We start from the raw sequence: 23,099 nt of genomic DNA, 5'->3' as shown, positions 1-23,099 counted from the left end.
TGCTCCGGTCATATAGGGACCGGACAGCCCTTAGCAGAGGGCCCCGAACCCCATACTCCCAGAGCACCCCCCACAGGTCACCACCATCCTTTAAGTCCCAGTTATCATCACACACTGTTCCCCACTGGGCTCTGTGCTGGATCTCCACTCGACCACAACATTTACTCGGACCATTCACCAGCCTGATCTCTCAGTCTGAGTTAATATAAAAAAAAAAGAAGAGTTTTACAACTCAGGTTTGGCCTGAATTATTTTGCAATGTACTGGGGAATTCAAAGGGCGATTGAGTGTTGCAGCATCATAATGCTGTGCTCATTGTTGCAACAGTGCCAACCTCAAAAGCAATGCTAAAGCAGCACCTCACCTGCCCCACCAAAAGACAGATTACAACTGTGGTCAAGTCAAGAATTATGCAAAAGTATAGGGTCATATAGGGTGAGCACACTGTTTTAAATTGGACTATGCCACCATCTTTCTCCTTCATAGAATAAAAAAATGGCCAAATCAGGAAGGTCACCACGAGGGACACAGTCAAATGCCTTCTCCAGATCCACAAAACACATGTGCACTGGTTGGGCAAACTCCCATGAACCCTCCAGCAACCTGGTGAGGGTATAGGGATGGTCCAGTGTTCCACAACCAGGACGAAACCCAAGTTGTTCCTCCTGAATCCAAGTTTCGACTATTGGCCGAATTCTCCTCTCCAGTACCCTGGCATAGACTTTTCCGGGGAGGCTGAGGAGTGTGATCCCCCTGTAGTTGGAACACACCCTCCGGTCCACCTTCATAAACAGAGGGACCACCACCCCAGTCTGCCAGTCCAGAGGCACTGTCCCCAACCGCCACGCGATGTTGCAGAGGCGTGTCAACCAAGACAGCCCCACAACATCCAAAGACTTAAGGTATCATCCACCCCCGGTGCCTTGCCACTGAGGAGCTTCTCAACTACCTCAGTGACCTCAGCTTGGGGGATCGACGAGTCCCCAACCAAGCCCTCCGCCTCTGCTTCCTCAATGGAAGACATGTTGGTGGGATTGAGGAGATCCTCGAAGTACTCCTTCCACTGTCCGAGGATGTCACCAGCAATCTCAAAAAAGATTTCAGGATTTTCACATAATGAAAATTATGCACAAAAGCCCTAGTTTAATTTACCTTTCACAGTGATTAAAAAGGGTTCTGTGGTAGTGGAGGTAAAGGTACGTGAAGACACTTTAACTTCATAAGTACAGCTGTAGTTTCCCTGATGATCAAAATCTACTTCAGGAAAAATGAAGACAGCCAAGTGGTTAACAGCTGACTGAGTTCTGGTGATGTTGGATCCACTAAACCTTAAGTGGAAGGAACCTCCTGTATACTGAGGTCTAGTGGAGCAGATGATGGAGAAGCCATAGCCCCTGATCATTTCTGATCCTTCAGGCCCGTAGTGGTACCATCCATCAGCAGCACTGAAGGAGATATTGGGCTGCTGCAAGTTCACTATAAAACAACAGACATAATTGGTCAGGAATTTCAAATATAAAGTGTTATTGAAAATTAAGAAATTTACAAAAATATTTTGCAATTTAAGCTGCAAATACTGTGTGGTCCAGGTAGTAAGTGTCCAGAGAATGTCACTCACCCACAGTGATGTTAATGGAGTTGCTCCTGGATGATGTGGAGACACTTTCCCTGTATGAGTAGTCACAGGTGTACTGACCCTGATGTGAGGCATCTACAGTCAGAGTAAATGTTGTTGTATTCTCTGCAGTCTGTTTGTTTATCAATGTCCCAGTTTTATACAAACTGAAGTCTACAGAGATGCATGATGGACTGGGTGTGGTACATGTGAACTGCAGGACTTCTCCAGGTGAGACCACCGAGTTTGGGGAGATCCGAGTCAGTGTTGGACTCTGCATGTCTTATAACAAAGGAATATATTTAATAATTTTGTAAACATTTTCACCAATAGCTTGTGTGCAACAAAAACAATAACTTACTTGAGCAAACGACTCCAGCATGTTCATCATGTCCACAGTTCTTTACTCCAAATCCTCCGTGTGAACACTGATCTATGTAGCTCTCAGTTCCTTTACACTGAACATTACCCAACCAGGTTGGTTCACTTCCCTGACCAAAGTGGGACTTTCGAGGAGCGCTGGTGACTTTACCACATCCAAGCTGTCTACAAACCACCTCTGCATCCTTTAAGTCCCAGTTATCATCACACACTGTTCCCCACTGCGCTCTGTGCTGGATCTCCACTCGACCACAACATTTACTCGGACCATTCACCAGCCTGATCTCTCGGTCTGAGTTAATATATTTAAAAAAAGAAGAGTTTTACAACTCAGGTTTGGCCTGAATTATTTTGCAATGTACTGGGGAATTCAAAGGGCGATTGAGTGTTGCAGCATCATAATGCTGTGCTCATTGTTGCAACAGTGCCAACCTCAAAAGCAATGCTAAAGCAGCACCTCACCTGCCCCACCAAAAGACAGATTACAACTGTGGTCAAGTCAAGAATTATGCAAAAGTATAGGGTCATATAGGGTGAGCACACTGTTTTAAATTGGACTATGCCACCATCTTTCTCCTTCATAAAATAAAAAAATGGCCAAATCAGGAAGCTCCAATTCATAGGGAGGTCACACACTGGTCTACATGTTCTGGTACAGCTCTGATAACGTAAAAATATTTACAAAATGGGTTGTGGTATTCATCGGAAACTAGCAGACAATACAGATCACAAAACCACCATCAGAACGCTTCCCACCCACAACACATGGGTGTATAAAACAATCCGCAGTGATCTGCTACCTAAAACACAGAGCTCAAACAGGTAACAGGATGAAAACATGGCTGCATCCTACAATGTGAGCAGTGAGCAGTTGTGATAGGCCTGATCTCTGACAATGATGAGACAACCAACTTAGGGGAGATTTGCAGCCAGGAGAAAAATCTCATCAAGTATACCCCATTTCTCTTCCTTTTCTCCTACCTCATACCATGATAAAACAGTTTGTATCCACCTCCAATACTACGAACCGTGCTCCCACTTGACCTGGTCTCCTGCACACATGGTATATCTACCTTCCTTCTCTCCATCATGTCCACCAGCTCTCTACTTTTCCATGTCATTGTACCAAGATTAACGGTCCCTATTCTCAGACCTCCATTCCTGCCTTTACTTTTCTCTTTGTCTACAAACCCCTTTCCCTCCTCCCCTTCCTCGACCGACAGTAGTCCAATTTCTGCCGGCACCTTTCCGTGGCTGTCGTTGTTAACCTGGGACTTGCATGTTAAAATCTAGAATGTTTAACACCGGATGCTCATGAGGTCAATAGAAACTCTATATTTATCTGGGCTTGGGACCAGCACAGACATCACTGGCTTACACCCCCTGTGGATAGATCATTATCATTCTAATATAACATTCTATATTTATATTAATCATTCCATTCATACCACATCACTGTACCATATACAGATCTAATCACTGTGATTACTGTGCTTAGACACTACCTTTTCTATATTTTATCTATGTATCCTCCTATTGCAATTTTCCACAAATATTAGATTTTATTTGTATTTTATTTTTAGCTCAATTTTATTCTTTCAAATAGTGTTCTATTTCACTAATGGTTATTAGTGTTCAATTAATTTTTTTATATCAAGGAAAACATCTTGCGTGTCTTATGCAAAAGCGTATCATACCGATTATTAAAAAGATTTAAAATCACTTTGCCTTTGTATTTGTTTAAAAAAAAGGTTAAATAATAATGTCAGTGCCAGAGCATTATTCAGACAGGGTGATAATTTGAAAGAGTTTTTGTGTACCTGAGCAAATAACACCAGCATCTTCACTATGGCCACAGTTCTGTTTTCCAAATCCATCATGAGAGCACTGTGTGATAACACTTTCATTTCCAGAACACTGAACATCGTCCAGCCATATTGGGCCACTTCCCTGACCAAAGTTTGCACCGAAAGTTGCGTGGATGGCTTTACCACATCCAATCTGTCTACACACCACCTCTGCATCCATAATTTCCCAGTAATCATCACACACAGTTCCCCACTGGCCATTATACAGGATCTCCACTCTTCCAGAGCACGAGTTACTGCCACCAGCGAGTCGTATGTTAGCACCATCTAAGACAAACAAAACGAATAATATACATGGTAATTTTATGATAATTAATCTCCTTGAAAAGATGGCTTGGATTACACTTGAAATATTACCAAAAAATTCATAAAGAAAATTATGAGATCTTTTATCTAATCATGAATATTGTTATAGTATATAATGTAATATCGTTTGCATTATAGTGTATGCAAATAACTTTTAAGTTGTATTTTCTTAACAGTCGTTAAGCTAAAAATTCAATTTCTTCAAAAGAAAAATGCACTTACCAGTTAGCATTGATGCTATATGAACACTGGCTATGGAGAGAAAACAAAGAGGAGGCATTACATTAAAGCAGTGATGCGTAAATCCAAAGCTGTTTGTTTTTAGTTTAATAAATCAAAACTTAATTAAAATAAACATCTATATTTGAATGCATCACAACTGAAACAATCTCACTTACACTCAGTAATCCTAGTGCTCTAATTACAAAATAAATAAATAAACTAGATCATAGAAAATGGTTGTAGAACATCACTATCATGTTCATACCTACAGCAGAAAAACATTCTAAAACTCTGGCAGTGAGGATTAGGCCAGCACTATTTTACTATATTATACAGCACTGGTTAAAGTGGTAAATGTCCTACTACTGGCACCTTATCAGGATTGTGTCTCATTGTTTGAGTTTCTTCCCTACAGCATTTTAAACCTCTAAACTAGATAGATTACAAAATGTTATAGCTGTAGATGTTCCAAAATTTTCGCTGAAATAGAGCCTGGGGAGCTGAGTAATGCGATCTAGGAGCAGTTATTCGCCAAACCTCCTTTATTGCAGTCGCACACATTTCTTCTCATTTTATTTTGTAGTAACGAGTAACGAAGACGCTTAGTGGAAATATATCGGAGTAAAAGTATACATTTTATCTAGGAAATGTAGTGGAGTAAAAGTGAAAGTTGACATAAATTTAAATAGCAAAGTAAAGTACAGATACGTGAAATTTCTACTTAAGTACGGTAACAAAGTATTTGTACATTACAACACTGATGGTCAGCCAGTGACTCATGGGATTGTTATGGATGGAGCCGCCCGGAGACTGTCATGCTTTCTTTGAACCAATATTGTGCCAGTCAGCTGTATGGTCTGGTCTTTTTCAGCAATCATTTGAAGACTTTGACAGGAAGGAATTAGTGTTGGGTCCATTGTGAACTCAGAGGTTACGATGACCCATTAGTTCCTCAGGAACTCTCGGTTGCACTATTATAAACTGTTGTAGAAAGGACATTATTTACATTGCCATTATTTCCTGTCCAGTGTCACCCAAGTGAGGATGGGTTCCCTTCTATCAAGGTTTCTTCCTCATATCATCTCAGGGAGTTTTTCCAGACACCAGTTTAATTCTGTAGCCTCCAGCAAGATTCAAAATTGAGTTGCTGGAGTCAGAGTCCATCGTGCCAACCGGCACACCATGAAAATTCTGTTGTTTCAGGGGCAGCCTGATAACGCTGAACCTTCGACTTAATTCTGACAAAAGTACTTGAACTAGAATCATGTGCACAATAACAGTATTTAAGTCTAGGCTGTAAACACATTTACAAATTACATTCAAAATATCTGGCAAATGTCATTATCCGGAGTGACTTACTGTACATGTATCTCATTTATACAACTGAGAAATTGAGGGTTAAGATTACTGTTTGAGCATTCAAAAACCACTGTATGAACAGTACATGTGAAAAGTGGAGAAGTGCAACACATTTTATGTTTTTTGAACCAAAAACTGGTATGAAAGGACTGCTACTAAAAGACATCTTCTAAACCCTTATACATCATGTCATCCCTCATACATCATGTCCACTGCAGTGGGACCATAAAAAATGTTTAATACAATTAAAAAATGACAGTGTACATGGTAATGTTTGCTTCAGTGTTTTTATGTCAGACAGTCAGTGAAATGTGAGAGAAATGAAAAGAAAGGCAGATATAGCATCCTTCTTCAGGAAAAGTAGCAAGAAGCAGCCAAATGACTCTAAGGCACAGGAAAATATTAGTCAGGATGAAAGAAGAGAAAGAGAGAAAGAACAGACTGACCCAGAGAGTGAAGGTGAAGAATCTTCACAAAGCACAAGCCCAAGTTTTATCGTTTGCACTTTTAATAAAATGCACTTTAGTAGTCTACATTATGCCTACTTTTTTTTTTGTGGTCTTAAAATAGTTTTTTCACCAATGGGAGATATGAATTCTGGTTTCAAAGTGAATTTCAAAGTGAACCAGTTTTATTTGTTCAAATAGTTTTAAAAAAACATGTGGTTGAATTATGACTATACATTTAATGTGAATTTAAATAATTTTGATTTAAATTAATTGAATTAAAATTTAAGTATTGCATGTCATACATCATTGTAATTTTGGCACCTATATTTTAAGGTTAGATGAGTTTTGTTTGTTTGCATAATGATATTTTCTGTGCCACCCCAGAGTAAGTGCTGGCCTCAGCCTGGCCACCCCTATGAAAAATCCCTGGCTCCGCCACTGACCAGCAATGACAATAATAGCTATGGCATTTTTTCATATGTTCTCTTTATTAAACATAAAATTGTATATATTCAAATGCTACACTATCTATTGTTGCTGACCAAAATGCCTTTGCTGCATATCTGAAAACATAAGGAAGCTTCTGGACTTGTGTTCAGATTTTCCGAAAAAATGTTGGCTGTCAACCATTTGCGGAGAGGTGCTTGGACCACAACTCGCACAATAGAATGTGTAGCTTCCAAAAAAAACCAACAAAAAAGTACTGATGTGATAAGCTTTGGGAAGCACTGACAAATATTAGGGTCCAAAACAAATGCTGCAGTATGTTAAACAGAGTTTTTTTAGACATTCAGCAAATAAATCCATGCTCATACATTATAGTTATATAAATACATTATATTTTTAAAATTGACTTTGTGGCTCTGGAAGTAAGACGAGAAAATTACCCTTATATTACATTTTATATAATGTGCTTTTCTTTTTTTTGTACCAGTATAATTTGTGTATGTGTGTTTGTATGTATGTGTACATACACATTAATTTAATCACTTTAATTAATTAAAACTAGTGAAAAAAAATCCTACATTTCCTAATTAATTCCAAAAGACCAAAAAAGTACAAATTTGCATCACAAAATAAGATGAAATTAAGTCAGTCTTTAATTATTGTGATATCACATCATATCAATACTGAAATATAGATTTAAAAAATATATAATTAGAATAAAATACATTTTTTGAAAAATACTAAATGCTGGTGAAGTTTTCTGCAAAGTTTTCTGTGCAGTACTTACTTACAGTATATACACTGTAGATCTAAGCCAATACAGCAATTATTGAGAAACATGTTAAATTTACCAAGCATTAAAGTGAGATGAAGTCTTAACATCCTTGTCCTTAGTGCGTCATTCAGTTTGGTGTTAATCATAGTGTTCACTGCTGCCGTCGTCTTACAGCAAAGATCAGGAACAAGGTTATTTATGAGGCTGGAGAGGTGGAGTTTCCTTTTTTATCTATTCATTTTTGTGAAAATCTAACAGCAATCTATCAACCTCAAAAGGAGTCTGATTATAAATAGAGTAAAAGAAGTTCTAGTCTCACCAAAAACTTCCATAGCAACTCTGTAGGTGGCATACTTGTGGAGTTGTAAAAGATAATCAGGGAATATGTACATCCTTTGTGCCTGTACTCTGTTTCAGAAATCCTCCTTTAATTGTCTTAAAGTGTCTATGATTACTACATACTTGCTTTTTGTGACTATCTTACAGAAGTAGAGTAACAACCTAAAATATGATCCAGGGTCCTAAAATAGTGAAACCGATTTTGGTGGAAATGGATTCAGGAAAGACGCCTGCTTTTACCAACTATCCGATTCTACAAAAGTTCTACATTTTGCTGAGCTTGCTGTCCCCTTTTATCATTTGCAGATAAAAATGTTCTTTGTGCATGGACATCCATTTCAGGTCCAAACTAATGCCAGTGCAACAGAACAGAAAAGATTGATAATGAAAAAGTTGTTATCGCTTATGCCTCTAGAACTCAGAGAGGGCAGAAAAAAACTATTCAGCATCAGAGAAATGTGCCTTGTGGTGGTATGAGCTGTAGAAAAGTGGTACCACTGCCAGAAAGGCATGCTTTTTGTACTATATACTGAATAGTCACATAAACATGCAATGTAAATTATGTTTTATTTTTTGTTGTTTAAGTTTGTCTTAATATTAAAAACTAACCAAATGCAATGATAAAAATATTGAATTTACCAAGCAGTAAACTGTACAGCATTCTGGTTCTTCAAGGTGTCGTTAGTTTGGTCTAGTATCCACTTCTGCTGTCTTCTCACAGAGAAACTCATGAGGTCATTTTCCCATTTATCTGAAGAGGTGGAGATTATTTTTTGTCCAGTTCCTCTTACGTGATTGGTTAAAATGTACTGTAAATATCACTGCTACTCTATCAGACGTAGTCTAGTCTACATTTATTAATGTGAGAAAAAGCAACAGTTTTGTCAGTATTAAATTATAAATTAGCAGGCAACTGCTCTGAGTCCTTCAGGCCATAATTTTGTGTTCTGAAGAAAGGCTTGTTAATGTGCTGAACTATAATTGTGAACACAGAAACCCCAATTTGAACTCAGCAGAGGTGGTTAATCAGATCAATGAAGTACAGAGATGGTCAGAAGAAGCTGCAGTGCATCTTTGTGGATTTAGAGAAAGTGTATGATGGGTGATGAGAGAGGAGCTATGGTACTGTATAAGGGTGTCAGGAGTGTGCGGAGAAGTACATCAGAGTAGGTCAGGATATGTATGAAAAGAGTATGACAGCAGTGAAATGTGCTGTAGGTCAGACAGAGGAGTTCAAGGTGGAGGTGTGGCTACATCAAGGATGTAGGCTTTGAGCCCCTTCTTGTTATCTACAGATGTGGCCTTTAAGAATATGCATCTTCTACCGCGGCATTCTGCAATTCGGGGGGGGCTATCTTAGCAATCACCTTAATGTGTTTTGCTTCACAGAATATCCACCAGGTGGCGCATAAGAACACTGTTTCTCTTAAACACTCAAAGGTTTTTTAAGATTGTACAATATGTTTATCTTATTAATTTACATTTAAAATTTTTAGATTTTTTATTTTACTTCACATTACATCAGAATTGTGAGAAAACATCCACAATAAAATATAATTATAAAGACGTATGAAACAGCGTTGGCTATGGGATTTTTTAAATTAACATTTGTTCTTCTTCTTATTATTATTATTATATATGTTGCCTACATTTACTCAAGTAATAGCAATGTAAAATATAAAGGAAATCACAGTTCAAGTTAGGCATAACATACCATAAGTAACATTAAGAGATTTTATTAAGTTACTTTAATCATTTATTTTAGAGATATTTGAATACTATACTACAGAATACTATACTACAATTAAGCTTGATGAGTTGTTAATGGGCCATCAAACTAATCTAAGATTTTCCATTCTCACTTATTCCACGCCCCTACTGACACTGAAACCTTTGGAGTCCACCACCGTTTTTTCCAGGACAATGATCCGAAGCACACTGCTGCAAGCAGAGTCATTGCCGCAGAGGGTATTAACTGGGTAAAGACTCCACCAGAAAACCTGGATATGAATCCCATTGAGATGGTGTGGCATGCTTTGAAAGATTATATTCGGAAAGAAGCAAAACCAACCTTAAAATCCGAGTTAATTCTGCCATAAACAAATTCTGGTTTGAGGAACTTACAGAAAAGTCATGCAACAAGTACATCAACAGATTGTTTAAAGTTCTTCCAGTTGTAGTGAAGAGTCATGGTGGACATACTGGAATGTAGCTGTACGGTATTTTTAATGCTTTAATAGTCTGTCTACTTGTATGACCATTTTCAACAAATAAAAGCTTTTTAATTATGTGTTATTTTTGTTGTATTTTGGTAGCCTATTAGATTAGATTACATGCCAGGAAAAAGCTTGTGCTTTGTATTAACCATTTGTTGATTATGTAAAACTTTCCATTTATTGCTGTAAATTTAAGTTGGTTATATCAACGTATGTCAAATTAAGTTATGCGATATCGACCCATTTTTTATAAGTTATAAACATTCATCTGAAATACCCTTTAAGTTATGCAGTAAATAGCATTTAAAGTAACTGCAATCACCCCACAACATGGGGAAAACAGGAAAAAAACGGTTTTCTTTTGAATCCCTGATAGGAGATCGATTAGTATTGGGGGTTGTGTCAGTGGTCTATCAAGGCTAAATGTTATGAAGCAGCTAAAATAAAGACTGTGGGGAGACATAAATAATGCATATTTTATTTTTTATAAATAATGCATAATTATTTTTTTAATAATTCATATTTTATTTTACACGTGCACACATGGACATGAGGGTGACTCCGTTTTTTTGTTTTTTTAAATAAATGAATATATTACGGGTGTAGGGGCATCTGTATTCGGCCTGAACGTGATGAAACAGGTGTATTGTTTACATGTATTTGGCTGCATGCAACAGACAAATCAATCTATGACAACAAAGTTCAGCGAGAGCCATTCAAAAGCCTATCACTCTCGTGTTACTTTGATCTCATGTGTCAATCGATCTGCACCAGGCAGGTTGCTAATCTCTCTATTGAGATATGCCTCAATGGCAAATCATCAGACAAAAAACTGTACATAACTACATAAGAACAACCTTTATATTGCTATATGCTCAATGCAAATAATCAGACTATAAATCATGTGTTAAACAGTGTTTATTGTTCAGAGAACATGAACTGGAGCTTATTTTTAATAAAAAAAAACCCTCAGCATCACATATTGTATTTAGATAACATTGTATTTTATAAAATATATAAATAATGACTTAAACACGATATAGAAAACAAAAAAAACAGATATTTATTGACTGATAACACTTTACAGAGCTGACAACACACTGAAAAAAATGATTCATTCAATTTACTCAATTTTTTTAAGGTAAGTGATCGCAATCAATTTATTTAAGCTACATTTAAACAAAAAAAATATAAAAAAAATTTTTAAACAATTTTTTATTTAAATGTAGCTTGAATAAATTAAAAAAAATTAGCTTATTATTCATATATAATAAGAATAACAATATGGTACATTTATAATGCTTTAGATATGGAATGAGGGATTTCATTCAGGATGAGCTGTTTGCCATATCCTCTACTACACCATAATATATAAAAAACAAACCACTAATTACACCAAATAACACTCTTTATTCATATTTAAAAGCGATTTGGAAATACAAAACAAACTATTTGCTGCAATACTGATAAACTATCGCTAATAACCCCAAAGATGGCACCAAGATCTCATTTGTTTTTACCATCAGCAAACCAACAGAAGCATTTTTTCACACCGCACGTCGCCTGAGGAAATTCAAAGTTGCATCGAGCGGTACCAAAAAGCCAGCTGTGACAGCGGAGATAGTCGCAGATGTGACTGTTTATGTAACCGGCAAAAGAAAATAACACATATTGTCGACTCATCAGCCTACATGAAACACGACTGCCCTCTACAGGTTTTGTATTTCCTGCGAAGAACATTTGACCCCTCTTCGATAGACTGCCCCAGAATGCTCGAAGTCCTTGCGGCACTCTTCTCTCCGAGACGCGCGTTTTTAAAGGCCACATCTGTATAGTGATGGACAGATGACATCAGACAGGAATCTCCGTGGGCAATGATGAAATTGTGATCTGTATTGAGAGTAGAGAGCAGGTGAAGGAACACCTGGAAAGGTGGAGGTCTGCTTTGGAAAGAAGAGGAATGGAAGTTAGTCATAGTAAAACAGAAGACATGTGGATGAACGAGAGGGAGACAAGTAGAACAGTGAGGTTACAGGGGGCTGAAGTATGGAAGGTGCAGGAGTTTAAGGATTTGGCATCAACTGTCAAGTGTAATGGGGAGTGTGGAAAAGAGGTGAAGAGGTGAGTGCAGCTGGGTTGGAGTGGGTGGAGAAAAGTGTCAGGAGTGTTGTGTGTGACAGAAGAGTATCAGCAAGAATGAAAGGAAAGCTGTAAAAGACAGTAGTGAGAGCAGCTCTGCTTTATGGGTTAGAGACTGTAGCAGTGAATAAAAGACATGAGGCAGAGATGGAGGCAGCAGAGATGAGGATGTTGAGGTTCTTTTTAGGGGTGATGAGGATGGAGAGGATTAGGAAGAGGGACAGCTCAGGTTGGCTGGGGAAAAGGTCAGAGAGACTAGATTGAGATGGTTTGGACATGTACAGAGGAGGGAGATGGTTATATTGGTAGAAGGATGTTAGAGATGGAGCTGCCAGGTAAGAGGTCAAGAGGAAAGACAAAGGGGAGATATATGGATGTGTTAAATGAGGACATGAAGGTAATTGGTGTGAGAGTAGTGGATGATGAGGATAGAGTTAGGTGGAAACTGATGATTCACTGTGGTGACCCCTAACGGGATCTTGAATTTTGTATTCTATTAATCTTGATATTATTCTTTATAATAACCTTTTGTTCTATGTTTATGTTCTGTAAAGCTGCTTTGAGACAATGTCCAACGGACCCAAATGCAGGATAGCATAAAATAAACTGAATTTATAAACTAAAAAATATGAAACTGGGAAAAACACATGACAAGACATGACTAGAGACGACAGATGACGACATACGTCGACATCAAGGATTCCGCGCTGCCATAGGCAACGTGGCACATGGATGAAGAGACAAGGGCAGGGCTGACACGTGACACTCCCAATGTGCAAATCTGTCATTGACAATCCCGACAATGTCCATTAGGGGGGAGTGAGGCACACAGCAAGGCAGGTGGGGAGAGCAAGGCACACGGCGAGGCAGGTGGGGGGAGCAAGGCACACAGAAAGGCAGGTGGGGGGAGCAAGGCACACAGAAAGGCAGGTGGGGGGGAGCAAGGCACATGGTTGCGCAGCCAGAGAGAGCCAACCGGCATCCACAGCCGAGCACAACCCCCGACGCAAGTCCAGAAAACCAGAGGGGGGTCCTCCATCAGAAGGCAAAAAATAAACAAAAATCCCCCTAGGGCAAAAACATATGGGCCTGCACAGGTGCAGGGTGATGTAGCAGGACACCGAGAAAAAACAAAAGCAAACCAAGCTGTGACATCCACCGCAAGCAGGAAGTGGGGTGGGGTCCCCTGCGGAATACCAGAAGCGGAGCGGCATCCCTCACCAGAACAAATGCGGACGAATGTCACACAGACATAAAAAGCAAAAATGCAGAAAAAAGAAAAAAATATTCCCACAAAGCCGGTCCAGGCTGATGCTATCCTGCTGGGTCTTGATCTGGCAGAATCCTTCTGTCAGCAATGAGGGGATAAAAACAGACCCAAATGCAGGATAGCATAAAATAATTTTAATTTATTAACTAAAAAACATGAAACTGGGACCAAGACATGACAAGATGTGACTAGATGACGACATATGACAACATAGGAATTCGGATTCCAACATCCATAGGATGCACAGCTAAATAGACATGACAATTAAACACAGGTGTGCAGAGGCAGGGATTGAGAGACAAGAGACTGCTGTTTCCTAATAAATCTCAGCATATGGATTCAAACACACAACCAAGTCAGTCTCCATTACAGAATACTTCGCCTGATCAGAATCCAGTGGAGATTTCTCAACTGCAGGCCGCATTAGCTAACCAGGACGAGCTGATTTCAGATTTCCAAGCACAGCTCTCGTCACTACGATCCGCAAATGACCATCTCACCCGGTATATACAATCTCTCCCCTCCACTCGACCTGAGGCGGTAAGATTTTCATTACCTGATAAGTTTGATGATAGGGGGAATTCAGGAGGAACAATGCAGGTTTTGTCCCGGTCGTGGAACACTGGGCAATCTCTATACCCTCGCCAGGTTGCTGGAGGGTTCATGGGAGTTTGCCCAACCAGTTCACATGTGCTTTTGTGACTGTGTCCCTCGTGGTGACCTGTGGGGGGTGCTCTGGGAGTATGGGGTCTGGGGCCCTCTTTTAAGGGATGTCCGGTCCCTATATGACCGGAGCAGGAGTTACGTTCGCATTGCCGGCAGTAAGTCAGACTTGTTCCCGGTGCATGTTGGACTCCGGCAGGGCTGCCCTTTGTCACCGGTCCTGTTCATTACTTATATAGACAGGATTTCTAGGCATGGTTTGGGGACCACAGGATTTCGTCTCTGCTTTTGGCAAATGATGTTGTCCTGCTGGCTTCCTCAAATCAGGACCTTCAGCGTGCACTGGGACGGTTTGCAGCCGAGTGTGAAGCGGCGGGGATGAGAATCAGCACCTCCAAGTCCGAGGCCATGGTTCTCAGTCGGAAAAGGGTGGCTTGCCCCCTTCAGGTTGGTGGAGAGCTCCTGCCTCAAGTGGAGAAGTTTAAGTATCTTGGGGTCTCGTTCACGAGTGAGGGAAGGATGGAGCGGGAGATTGACAGGCGGATTGGTGTATCTTCTGCAGTGATGCGGTCGATATACCGATCTATGTTCCTACCCTCACCTATGGTCATGAGCTTTGGGTCATGACCGAAAGGACAAGATCCCGGATACAGGCGGCCGAAATGAGTTTCCTCCGCAGGGTGGCTGGGCGCTCCCTTAGAGATAGGGTGAGGAGCTCGGTCACTCAGGAGGAGCTCAGAGTAGAGCCGCTGCTCCTCCACATCGAGAGGAGTCAGCTGAGGTGGCTCAAGCATCTGTTTCGGATGCCTCCTGGACACCCCCTGGGGAGGTGTTCCGGACATGTCCAACATGTCCTCCGAAGGAACTACTAGGGGAGAGGGAAGTCTGGGCGTCCCTGCTTAGACTGCTGCCCCCGCGACCCGGCCCTGGATAAGCGGTAGAAGATGAATGGATGGATGGATGGATGGAAAAAAGGATGGTGGTCTCTGCCCTTGCATTGATTATTGTGGTCTTAATTCTGTGACAATCACGAACAGGTACCCACTTCCATTATTACATCAGCACTAGAACAATTACGTGAAGCTACCATTTTTACCAAACTTGATCTTCGTAGTGCATATAACTTAATCAGGATCAGAGAGGTCGATGAGTGGAAGACTGCATTTGTTACCACTAGGGGCGGCTATGAATACTTAGTGATGCTGTATGGCCTTTTTAATGCACCGGCGGTATTTCAGTTATTCATCAATGAGATCTTCAGAGACATCCTAAACCATCATGTTATTGCTTACATTGATGACATCCCGATATACTCAAAGCCACGTGAGCAACACATCCATCATGTGAAGGAAGTTCTCTCTGTATGTTAAGGCAGAGAAATGTGAATTTCATGTTTCAAGTACCACTTTCCTAGGCTACAGAATCAGTCATCATGGAGTGGAGATGGACACTAGGAAGGTCGAAGCAGTAACAGAGTGGCCCCGTCCAACTACAGTCAAAGAATTACAGAGATTTCTTGGATTCGCAAATTTCTATAGGAGATTCATCAGAAACTACAGCTTCATTGCAGCTTCACTCATGTCGCTGCTTAAAGGTAGCCCCAAGAAGTTATTATGGACGACAGAAGCCCAGACTGCATTTGATACCTTCAAGTCCAGCATTACTACTGCTCTAATTCTAAAACACCCAGATCCAGACCAACCATTCATAGTGGAAGTAGATGCTTCTGACGTGGGCATCGGAGCAGTTCTGTCTCAGAGGCATGGTAACCCTGGTAAACTCTATCCATGTGCTTTCTTTTCTAGAAAGTTATCCATGGCTGAGAAAAACTATGATGTGAGGAACAAGGAACTACTATCCATTACAGAAGCACTGTCAGAATGGAGACACTGGTTGCAGGGAGCTCGTTGTCCATTTCAGGTGATTACTGATCACAAATACTTGGAATATATTAAAAGTGCAAAACGTCCAAATCAAAGACAAGCAAGATTGTCACTATTTTTTTTTTTACAAGATTTCAGTTCACAGTCACATATCGCCCAGAAAGTAAAAATGGTAAAGCGGATGCATTGTCCAGAAGATATGAGTCTCTGAGCTTGGGACACCCCGGTATTCAGCGAACAGAGGAACTGGTGCATAATTCTTTCTGGTGGCCAAATTTTTCTAATGATGTGTCTATGTATGTTAAGTCTTAAAGTGTGTGTGCTCAATCCAAGACACCACAAAAACTCCCAGCTGGTCTGTTGGAACCTCTACCTATCCCTAGTCGACCTTGGTCCCATCTGGCGGTGGATTTCGTCACTGATCTTCCCAGCTCTAAGGGTCACACCACAATTCTGGTAATAGTCGATCAATTTTCTAAAGCCTGTCATCTGGTCCCACTAAAGGGGTTACCCACTGCTATGGAGACTGCACAAGCCCTATTTCATCATGTGTTTCGAGTTTATGGTATACCCGAAGATATAGTTTCAGACAGGGGCCCAGAATTCACGTCTTGGGTATTGCAAGCTTTTTGTAAACAGCTGGATATCAATGTAAGCTTAACATCAGGGTACCATCTCCAAGCTAACGGGCAAGTGGAGAGAGTGAATCAGGAACTAGGATGTTACCTCAGATCCTACTGTAGTCAGGAACAAGAACGTTGGGCTGATTTTCTACCTTGGGCCAAATATGCTAGAAACTCGCTCACTCACTCATCTGTGGGGCTCACACCCTTCAAATGTTCTAGGTGTTCTAGGATACCAACCACCCATGTTTCCTTTGTCTGGTGAACCTTCTGATGTCCCTGCGGTGGATGACTGGGTCAGAAGAAGCGAAAGGGTATGGGAAAGCGCTCATTTGAGGCTACAGAGAGCGATCAGAGCCCAGAAGATCCAAGCAGATAGCAGGAGGCGTCCCCACCCAAACTGCAATACCTAGTGGACTGGGAGGGCTACGGTCCTGAAGAAAGATCCTGGGTGGCTGCCAAGGACAACTTGGAGCCATCCCTGACCCAGGATTTCCACCGTGCACATCACAACCATCCAGCACCTCGACCAAGGGGATGTCCATGAAGAACACCTGGAGGTGGGGATTCTGTAACATCGGCCATCCATTCATCCGACCTCAAGAGGGTGCCATCACCTGAGTATTGACTTTGCTCTTCCTCACTGTCTGCTTCCTGTAGCCACATGTTTAAAAGCCACTTGAAGTGGTTAACATGTTGCGAAGTATTGCCAGCTTACCACTGTCTTTACTTTCTGCCTTGTTTGCCAAGTGTATGTTGTATTGCCTGTTCTTGACCTTGTGATTTGGATTATGATTTGGATTTGTTTGCTCTACGGTATCCCTACCTGTTATTGCACCACTGCCTGTTTATCTGACCACGATTCTTAGCCTACCCCTTTGGTTGTACTGCTGTTTCCTAATAAATCTCTGCATGTGGATTCTAACACACAACCGAGTCAGTCTCCATAACACTCTTCCGGGTTGTCTGAATTGTCGTTGTGTTTTCGGATTTGTTAAAGTGTTTTCGTATTTGTTTATTTGTTTTGCACTTCTTGGCCACCATAGGGCAGACACGTGACACAGAACATAAACCAAAGCACGTGGCCAAAGTCTGGGCTGAGTCCTGACAAAGTCCAAAAAAGCCATGTTTGTATTGTAGTGTACAGTATATACTTCAAACTTATGTCCTTCACTGTCAACAATAGGTTTATCTACACAATTAAAACACTCTAGTACACCATACTAACTTTTTGTACTAATCATGAGGATTTACATTATCTTTATATTCAAATAAAAACTGAAATAGAACTCAGTGTTAAAAAACATTATAGGTTTTAATAATCAAATAATGTTGTGAAAAATCCCAGAACCCAGCATTAAAAACAGAGAGACATGCCTTAAGGCGATTTTGATTGGAGTCATAAGACACATGGGGATAAACCCCAGATGTTGTAATAATCTTAAGGTAATATATAACTAGAGAATAAAATAACCAAATAACCACACTTGAGTCAGAGGGTGGATAGAAGGTGATTTATTATTATTATTAAGGTGTTTTTTATTAGGCCTTAGTAAAGGGGAGTAGTAGGAGTGTAATCTGGAGATCCAGGAGTGTAATCTGGAGATTCAGGAGTGTAATCTGGAGACGCAGGGTTAGAATCAGAGGGAGAAGATGGAAAGGTGGGAGAGAGGGGACGAACATAGGCATAAGGAGGGGGGGAGCCGGGAGTTCCAAGCTCACGGGTGCAAGGGTGAGCATGAGGACAGCCATCAGTTTGAGATCCCCTGTCCACGAGGTTTACCAGAGTGGTTTGAGAGGAGGACATGAGAACAGGAGGATTTCTCACAACATGGGATGGCAGATAAGCATGCGCAGGCAGTTCAGGAGAACTGAGCTGTTCCAGAAGCGTAGTGAGCTCAGAGATGATATGACGCAGTTGTAAGCGGCGATAGCCGGCCATGGGGTCAGCAGGCGCAGGTCTTGGATAGGGAGAAGGACGAGGGTCCCGGCGGGTGTAGCCAGGCTGAATTGACCGACCTGGAGGTGAAGGATCTAAGGAGAGAAAAGAGTAACTGACTTAGTAGAGATAGAGGAAATGAAGCTTGAGATATGTATATGTTAGCAAGCCCAGCCAGGGGATAAAAAGACAGGCTGAGATCATAAACAATTAACAGGCTTGAGGAGTTAAAGAACTCCACTTGTACACAAGCAATATTACAGCAGCAATAGCTTAACAATAGTAACGTTATAGAATGACGAATAGGTAAGAGCCTTTTTACATAATATCATGTGACATAAAATAGACTCATAGAGTGAATATAATCAGAAAACATCATATACAGGAGAAGATAGCAAAAGGGAAACTTACTCATTTTAGTTGAATGCAGGTTTAATCCTCAGGGCAGATGTCTGTCGTAAAAGACTCAGAAGCAAATGGCAAATGTAACTTTGACGAGGGAATGTCTATCTCCAATGCTTCAACAAGGAGCAGGGCAGTCGGGAATGCAGCATGCACTCGCAGCAACACCACAAGGAGCTGGGAATTGGGCAGGCCAATGGCTGGGCCCAGGATTTCAAGGACGAGCCCCAGCACCACCTGGAGGGGGCCCATCGGGCCCAACTCCAGGAGGAATGTGAAGAGGCCCAGAGAAGCCAGAGGGGGAGCTGGTGCAGTGTACCACCTCACTGCACCCTGCACAGGAACCAACAATTATGGTGGGAATCGGAAATGAAGTGCAGGCCCCATTCCTGATTGACACAGGAGCAACATTTACAAGCATTGGGAAAGAAGGCACAAAGCTTCCCCTCACACGTAGAGCAATAAAAACAGTGGGCTTCTCAGGAAAAACTCAGACTCTACGATTCACTGAGCCACAATGGATTACTATAGAAGGAATAGTAGTGCAAGCACCCTTACTTTACTCCCCAGACACTCCAGCTAATCTTCTTGGGAGAGATGTGCTCTGCAAACTAGGAGCTCACTGTGGGCCAACAGGAGTGTGGATAACACTCCCAGAAATGTTAGCTCAACAATACCTAGTAGTAAGCCAAGAAGAAGAACTGGCAAGAAGAAATGACAGAACTGGACAAGGTGTATTGGATGGAAATCAAGGACAATGATACATCAAACATATGGCAAGAATACTCAGAATGGAAACCATGGCTAAACTACATATGTCCAGACTGCCGTGAGGCTAGAGGACCATGGCATTGTACCCTGAAATATGATGAAGGGGGAAAAGATGAAGAATATGCATCATTATGGGAAGAACGACTAGAAGAAAGAAAATATCACATCAGCACGCACAGCATAATCCTTGGTCGGCAAGGAGTAGCTACATATGCTGTACTCCCTGAACTGATTCAAGAATGGTATCAAGTTGGAGACGCAGTCTCCCACATCTCCCTGATGATCGGGCAAGGTTATGAATCAAAAGACTTAGGGCCCATGATGAGAGAAGCAGGGAGGGTAGAGAAATGGAACCCAACAAGATATTCTAGGGTATGTGTGTCGGAAGACAAAACGTTCCTAAAGATAGATTATAAGGGGACAGAACAAGTAGTAGCCACCACCATGCTAGTTAGTCAGCAGACAAAACTACAGGTGAGAGTAGAAGTGGAGGTACAGATGTCTCAAGTAGAAGACGAAGAAGAGCTGACAGAGAAAGAAGTAGAAGAATCACTAAGTAAAGTCCCAGAGCAATTATGGACTAAACATGCAACAGATGTAGGACTAGTCAAATCAGCAGGATTAGCAAAAATACAAATCAGACCTAACGCTTAACTACCCTATCAAACAATATCCATTATCCAAAGAAGCGGAAGAAGGGATAGGGCCAACTATTAAAGGGTTATTAGAAGCAGGGGTTTTAATCCCCACTAGGAGTCAGTGCAATACTCCAATTTTTCCGGTCAGAAAGCCCAAATCAGATAAATGGAGATTGGTCCACGATTTGAGACCAGTCAATCAGATAGTGGTAGCAGAGACCCCAATAGTCCCAGATCCACACACTTTGTTATCAAATATTCCAGAGGGAACGAAATGGTACACAGTAATTGATCTATGTTCAGCATTTTTTAGTATCCCATTGCACCCTGACTCTCAGCACTTGTTTGCATTTACGTATCGTGGGCAACAGTATACTTATACGAGGCTGCCCCAAGGCTATTGCGAAAGTCCATCAATATTCAACCAAGTACTGACCAGAGATCTGGTGAATTTACAACTGGAAAGCCGGATGGTCCAATACGTGGACGACCTCCTGATTTGTAGCCAATCAAAAGAGCAATGTGTGCAGGATTCTATAACAGTACTGAAGGCCCTAGCAACCAATGGGCACAAGGTCAGTAAAGAGAAGCTACAATTCTGCCAGAGAAAGGTGGAATATCTAGGACGAGTTCTAGAAGGAACAACACGAAGAATATTGCCGGCTCATGTACAAGCTATACGGGATGCACCACGACCTCAAACCGTGCGCCAGATGTTGTCATTCCTGGGCATGGCAGGATTTAGCAGACCATGGATATGCGAATTTGCCTTAAAAGTACAACCACTTAGAAACATGATAAAAGCTGCTGATCAGGCTAAGCCCAACACACAGCCGACATGGACACCAGAAGCATCAGCAGCCTTCGAGATGTTGAAGTGCACACTAGCCTCAGCCCCAGCACTGGCTAGTCCGGATTACAGCAAACCATTTCACCTATACGTGTCAGAAAGACAGGGCTTTGCATCGGCAGTACTAATGCAGCAACAGCAAGGGGTAGGAAAACAACCTATTGCCTACTTCAGCACAGCATTGGACAACGTTGAGAAGGGCATACCGCCATTGTTATCGTGCTCTATCAGCAGCAGCATTTGCATATCAAAAGGCTTCTACCATCACAATGGGTCACCCCGTGACCCTGTATACATCACATGCACTGCATGCATTATTGACAAGTCAAGCGTTTGAAATAACCAATGCGAGGCGCACAGGTTATGATGTGACACTGTCAGCACCGGAATTGACACTTGAAAGATGCAACACAGTTAACCCGGCCGAAAGGATGGTGCTGCCGAGTGAAGGGACTCCACACAATTGTACAGAAGAATCTGAAAAGTTCCTGAAAGCACGACCAGATTTAGAGTCCCAACCTCTTCTAGGGGCACAACAAACTTTCTTCGTGGATGGATCATGTTATCGTACCAATGAGGGAAACAAAGCGGGTTATGCAGTAGTAGAATATGACCTCATGAAGAATGTATATCGAACAATAAGCGAAGTGACTGTCCCACAACCATGCTCAGCTCAATTGGCAGAGATAAAAGCATTGACAGCAGCTTGTAAGCTAGGAGCAGGGAGAATGTGTACAATATACACTGACTCAGCATATGCGTATGGGGTATGCCACGTTTTTGGACCAATCTGGGCACAGCGAGGGTTCCTGAGGGCTGATGGTTCAACTATCTCCCATGGACCAGCCATAGCAGAACTGCTGGCAGCGATACAGATGCCTAAAAAATTAGCTATTGTGAAGTGCAGAGCTCACAGAACAGATGGAACAACAATAACAAAAGGAAACACTGCAGCTGATGAAGCGGCTAAAAAGGCAGCAGTAGGGGATGGATGCATAATGGCACTCATGCAGGGAGAAGAGCCAGATGCAGGTCCAGGAGAGATGTCAATGGAAGATGTGAGGGATGCACAAAACACAGCCAATCCGGAAGAAGTAGAACAGTGGAGAAAACGAGGCGCATTCCAGGACAAAGAGACAGAAGTATGGAGAAGCGGAGAGGGGTTGTGGGTGGCACCCACAGCCCTTTTACCAATGCTGATAAAGGAAGCCCACGGGATAGATCACTGTAACAGAAGGGTGATATTAGACACTGTCAGGAAAAACTGGTGGTCTCCGTACCTAGCCAGCTACGTAGATAAAACACTAAGAACATGTGAGCTCTGTGCTAAAAGAAATGTCAGAAAGGGTTTCACGGCCCCAATAGGACACATTCCAGAACCTCGAGGGCCGTTTCGACACTTAATGATGGATTTTGTGGACATGGCAGAAAAGGCAGAGGGAAAGCGATACATTTTGGTAGTGATTGACATGTTTAGTAGATGGGTAGAAGCAGTGGCCTGTGCCAGGAATGATGCTAAGACAGTGGCAAAATTCTTGTGTAGAGAAGTAATCCCAAGGTTTGGTATTCCAGATCAGTTGAGTTCAGATAATGGACCTCATTTTGTGAATAAAGTAGTTGAATCCATTGCACAAGCGTTGTGCATTAATCATAAGATGGGATGTGTCTATCACCCAAGCTCACAGGGAAGAGTAGAAAGAGCTAACGGTGTGCTAAAAGAGAAAATTGCAAAGATATGCGCCAGCACAAGCCTGAATTGGGTACAGGCTTTGCCATTGGCTCTGATGAAAATGCGTTCACAGACAAATCGTACAACGCACTTGACACCGCATGAAATGGTAACAGGCAGGCCGATGCCCGTGGCTTTTACGCGAGGACCCTATAAGGGCCCATCACTTGAACAGATGGAAGGTGAAATGTCAAGCTATGTGAAGCATTTAACCC

General features: G+C 41.6%; 3 protein-coding genes across 3 annotated transcripts in view; all 3 read right to left on the bottom strand.

Annotated features, from left to right (window-relative positions):
* LOC113663923 (deleted in malignant brain tumors 1 protein-like) overlaps positions 1 to 23,099 on the bottom strand; it is a 162,710-nt gene that overhangs the window by 11,530 nt on the left and 128,081 nt on the right. Inside the window, exon 13 of the mRNA XM_047800919.1 lies at positions 1,153 to 1,476. Coding sequence (XP_047656875.1) covers positions 1,153 to 1,476 — 324 coding nt within the window. The remainder of the gene's footprint in view (positions 1 to 1,152; positions 1,477 to 23,099) is intronic.
* Positions 2,037 to 8,334, bottom strand: LOC125138717 (scavenger receptor cysteine-rich domain-containing group B protein-like). The gene is made up of 4 exons (XM_047801020.1): positions 7,499 to 8,334; positions 4,393 to 4,422; positions 3,817 to 4,131; positions 2,037 to 3,379 (listed from the first exon to the last, which is right to left on the bottom strand). Exons 1-4 carry the CDS (start codon positions 7,566 to 7,568, stop codon positions 3,363 to 3,365), a joined length of 432 nt encoding a protein of 143 aa, XP_047656976.1. The 5' UTR covers positions 7,569 to 8,334; the 3' UTR covers positions 2,037 to 3,362.
* LOC113663924 (DNA-directed RNA polymerase II subunit RPB1-like) lies at positions 18,074 to 20,636 on the bottom strand. The gene is made up of 2 exons (XM_027179402.2): positions 18,906 to 20,636; positions 18,074 to 18,589 (listed from the first exon to the last, which is right to left on the bottom strand). The coding sequence occupies exons 1-2, from the start codon at positions 18,907 to 18,909 to the stop codon at positions 18,105 to 18,107; spliced, it is 489 nt and encodes a 162-aa protein (XP_027035203.1). The 5' UTR covers positions 18,910 to 20,636; the 3' UTR covers positions 18,074 to 18,104.

This window comes from Tachysurus fulvidraco, chromosome 15 (genome assembly GCF_022655615.1).
Source record: "Tachysurus fulvidraco isolate hzauxx_2018 chromosome 15, HZAU_PFXX_2.0, whole genome shotgun sequence".
Taxonomy (NCBI): domain Eukaryota; kingdom Metazoa; phylum Chordata; class Actinopteri; order Siluriformes; family Bagridae; genus Tachysurus; species Tachysurus fulvidraco.
The sequence above is the reverse complement of the archived record's forward strand: the minus strand, read 5'-3'. Positions and strand labels throughout refer to the sequence as shown.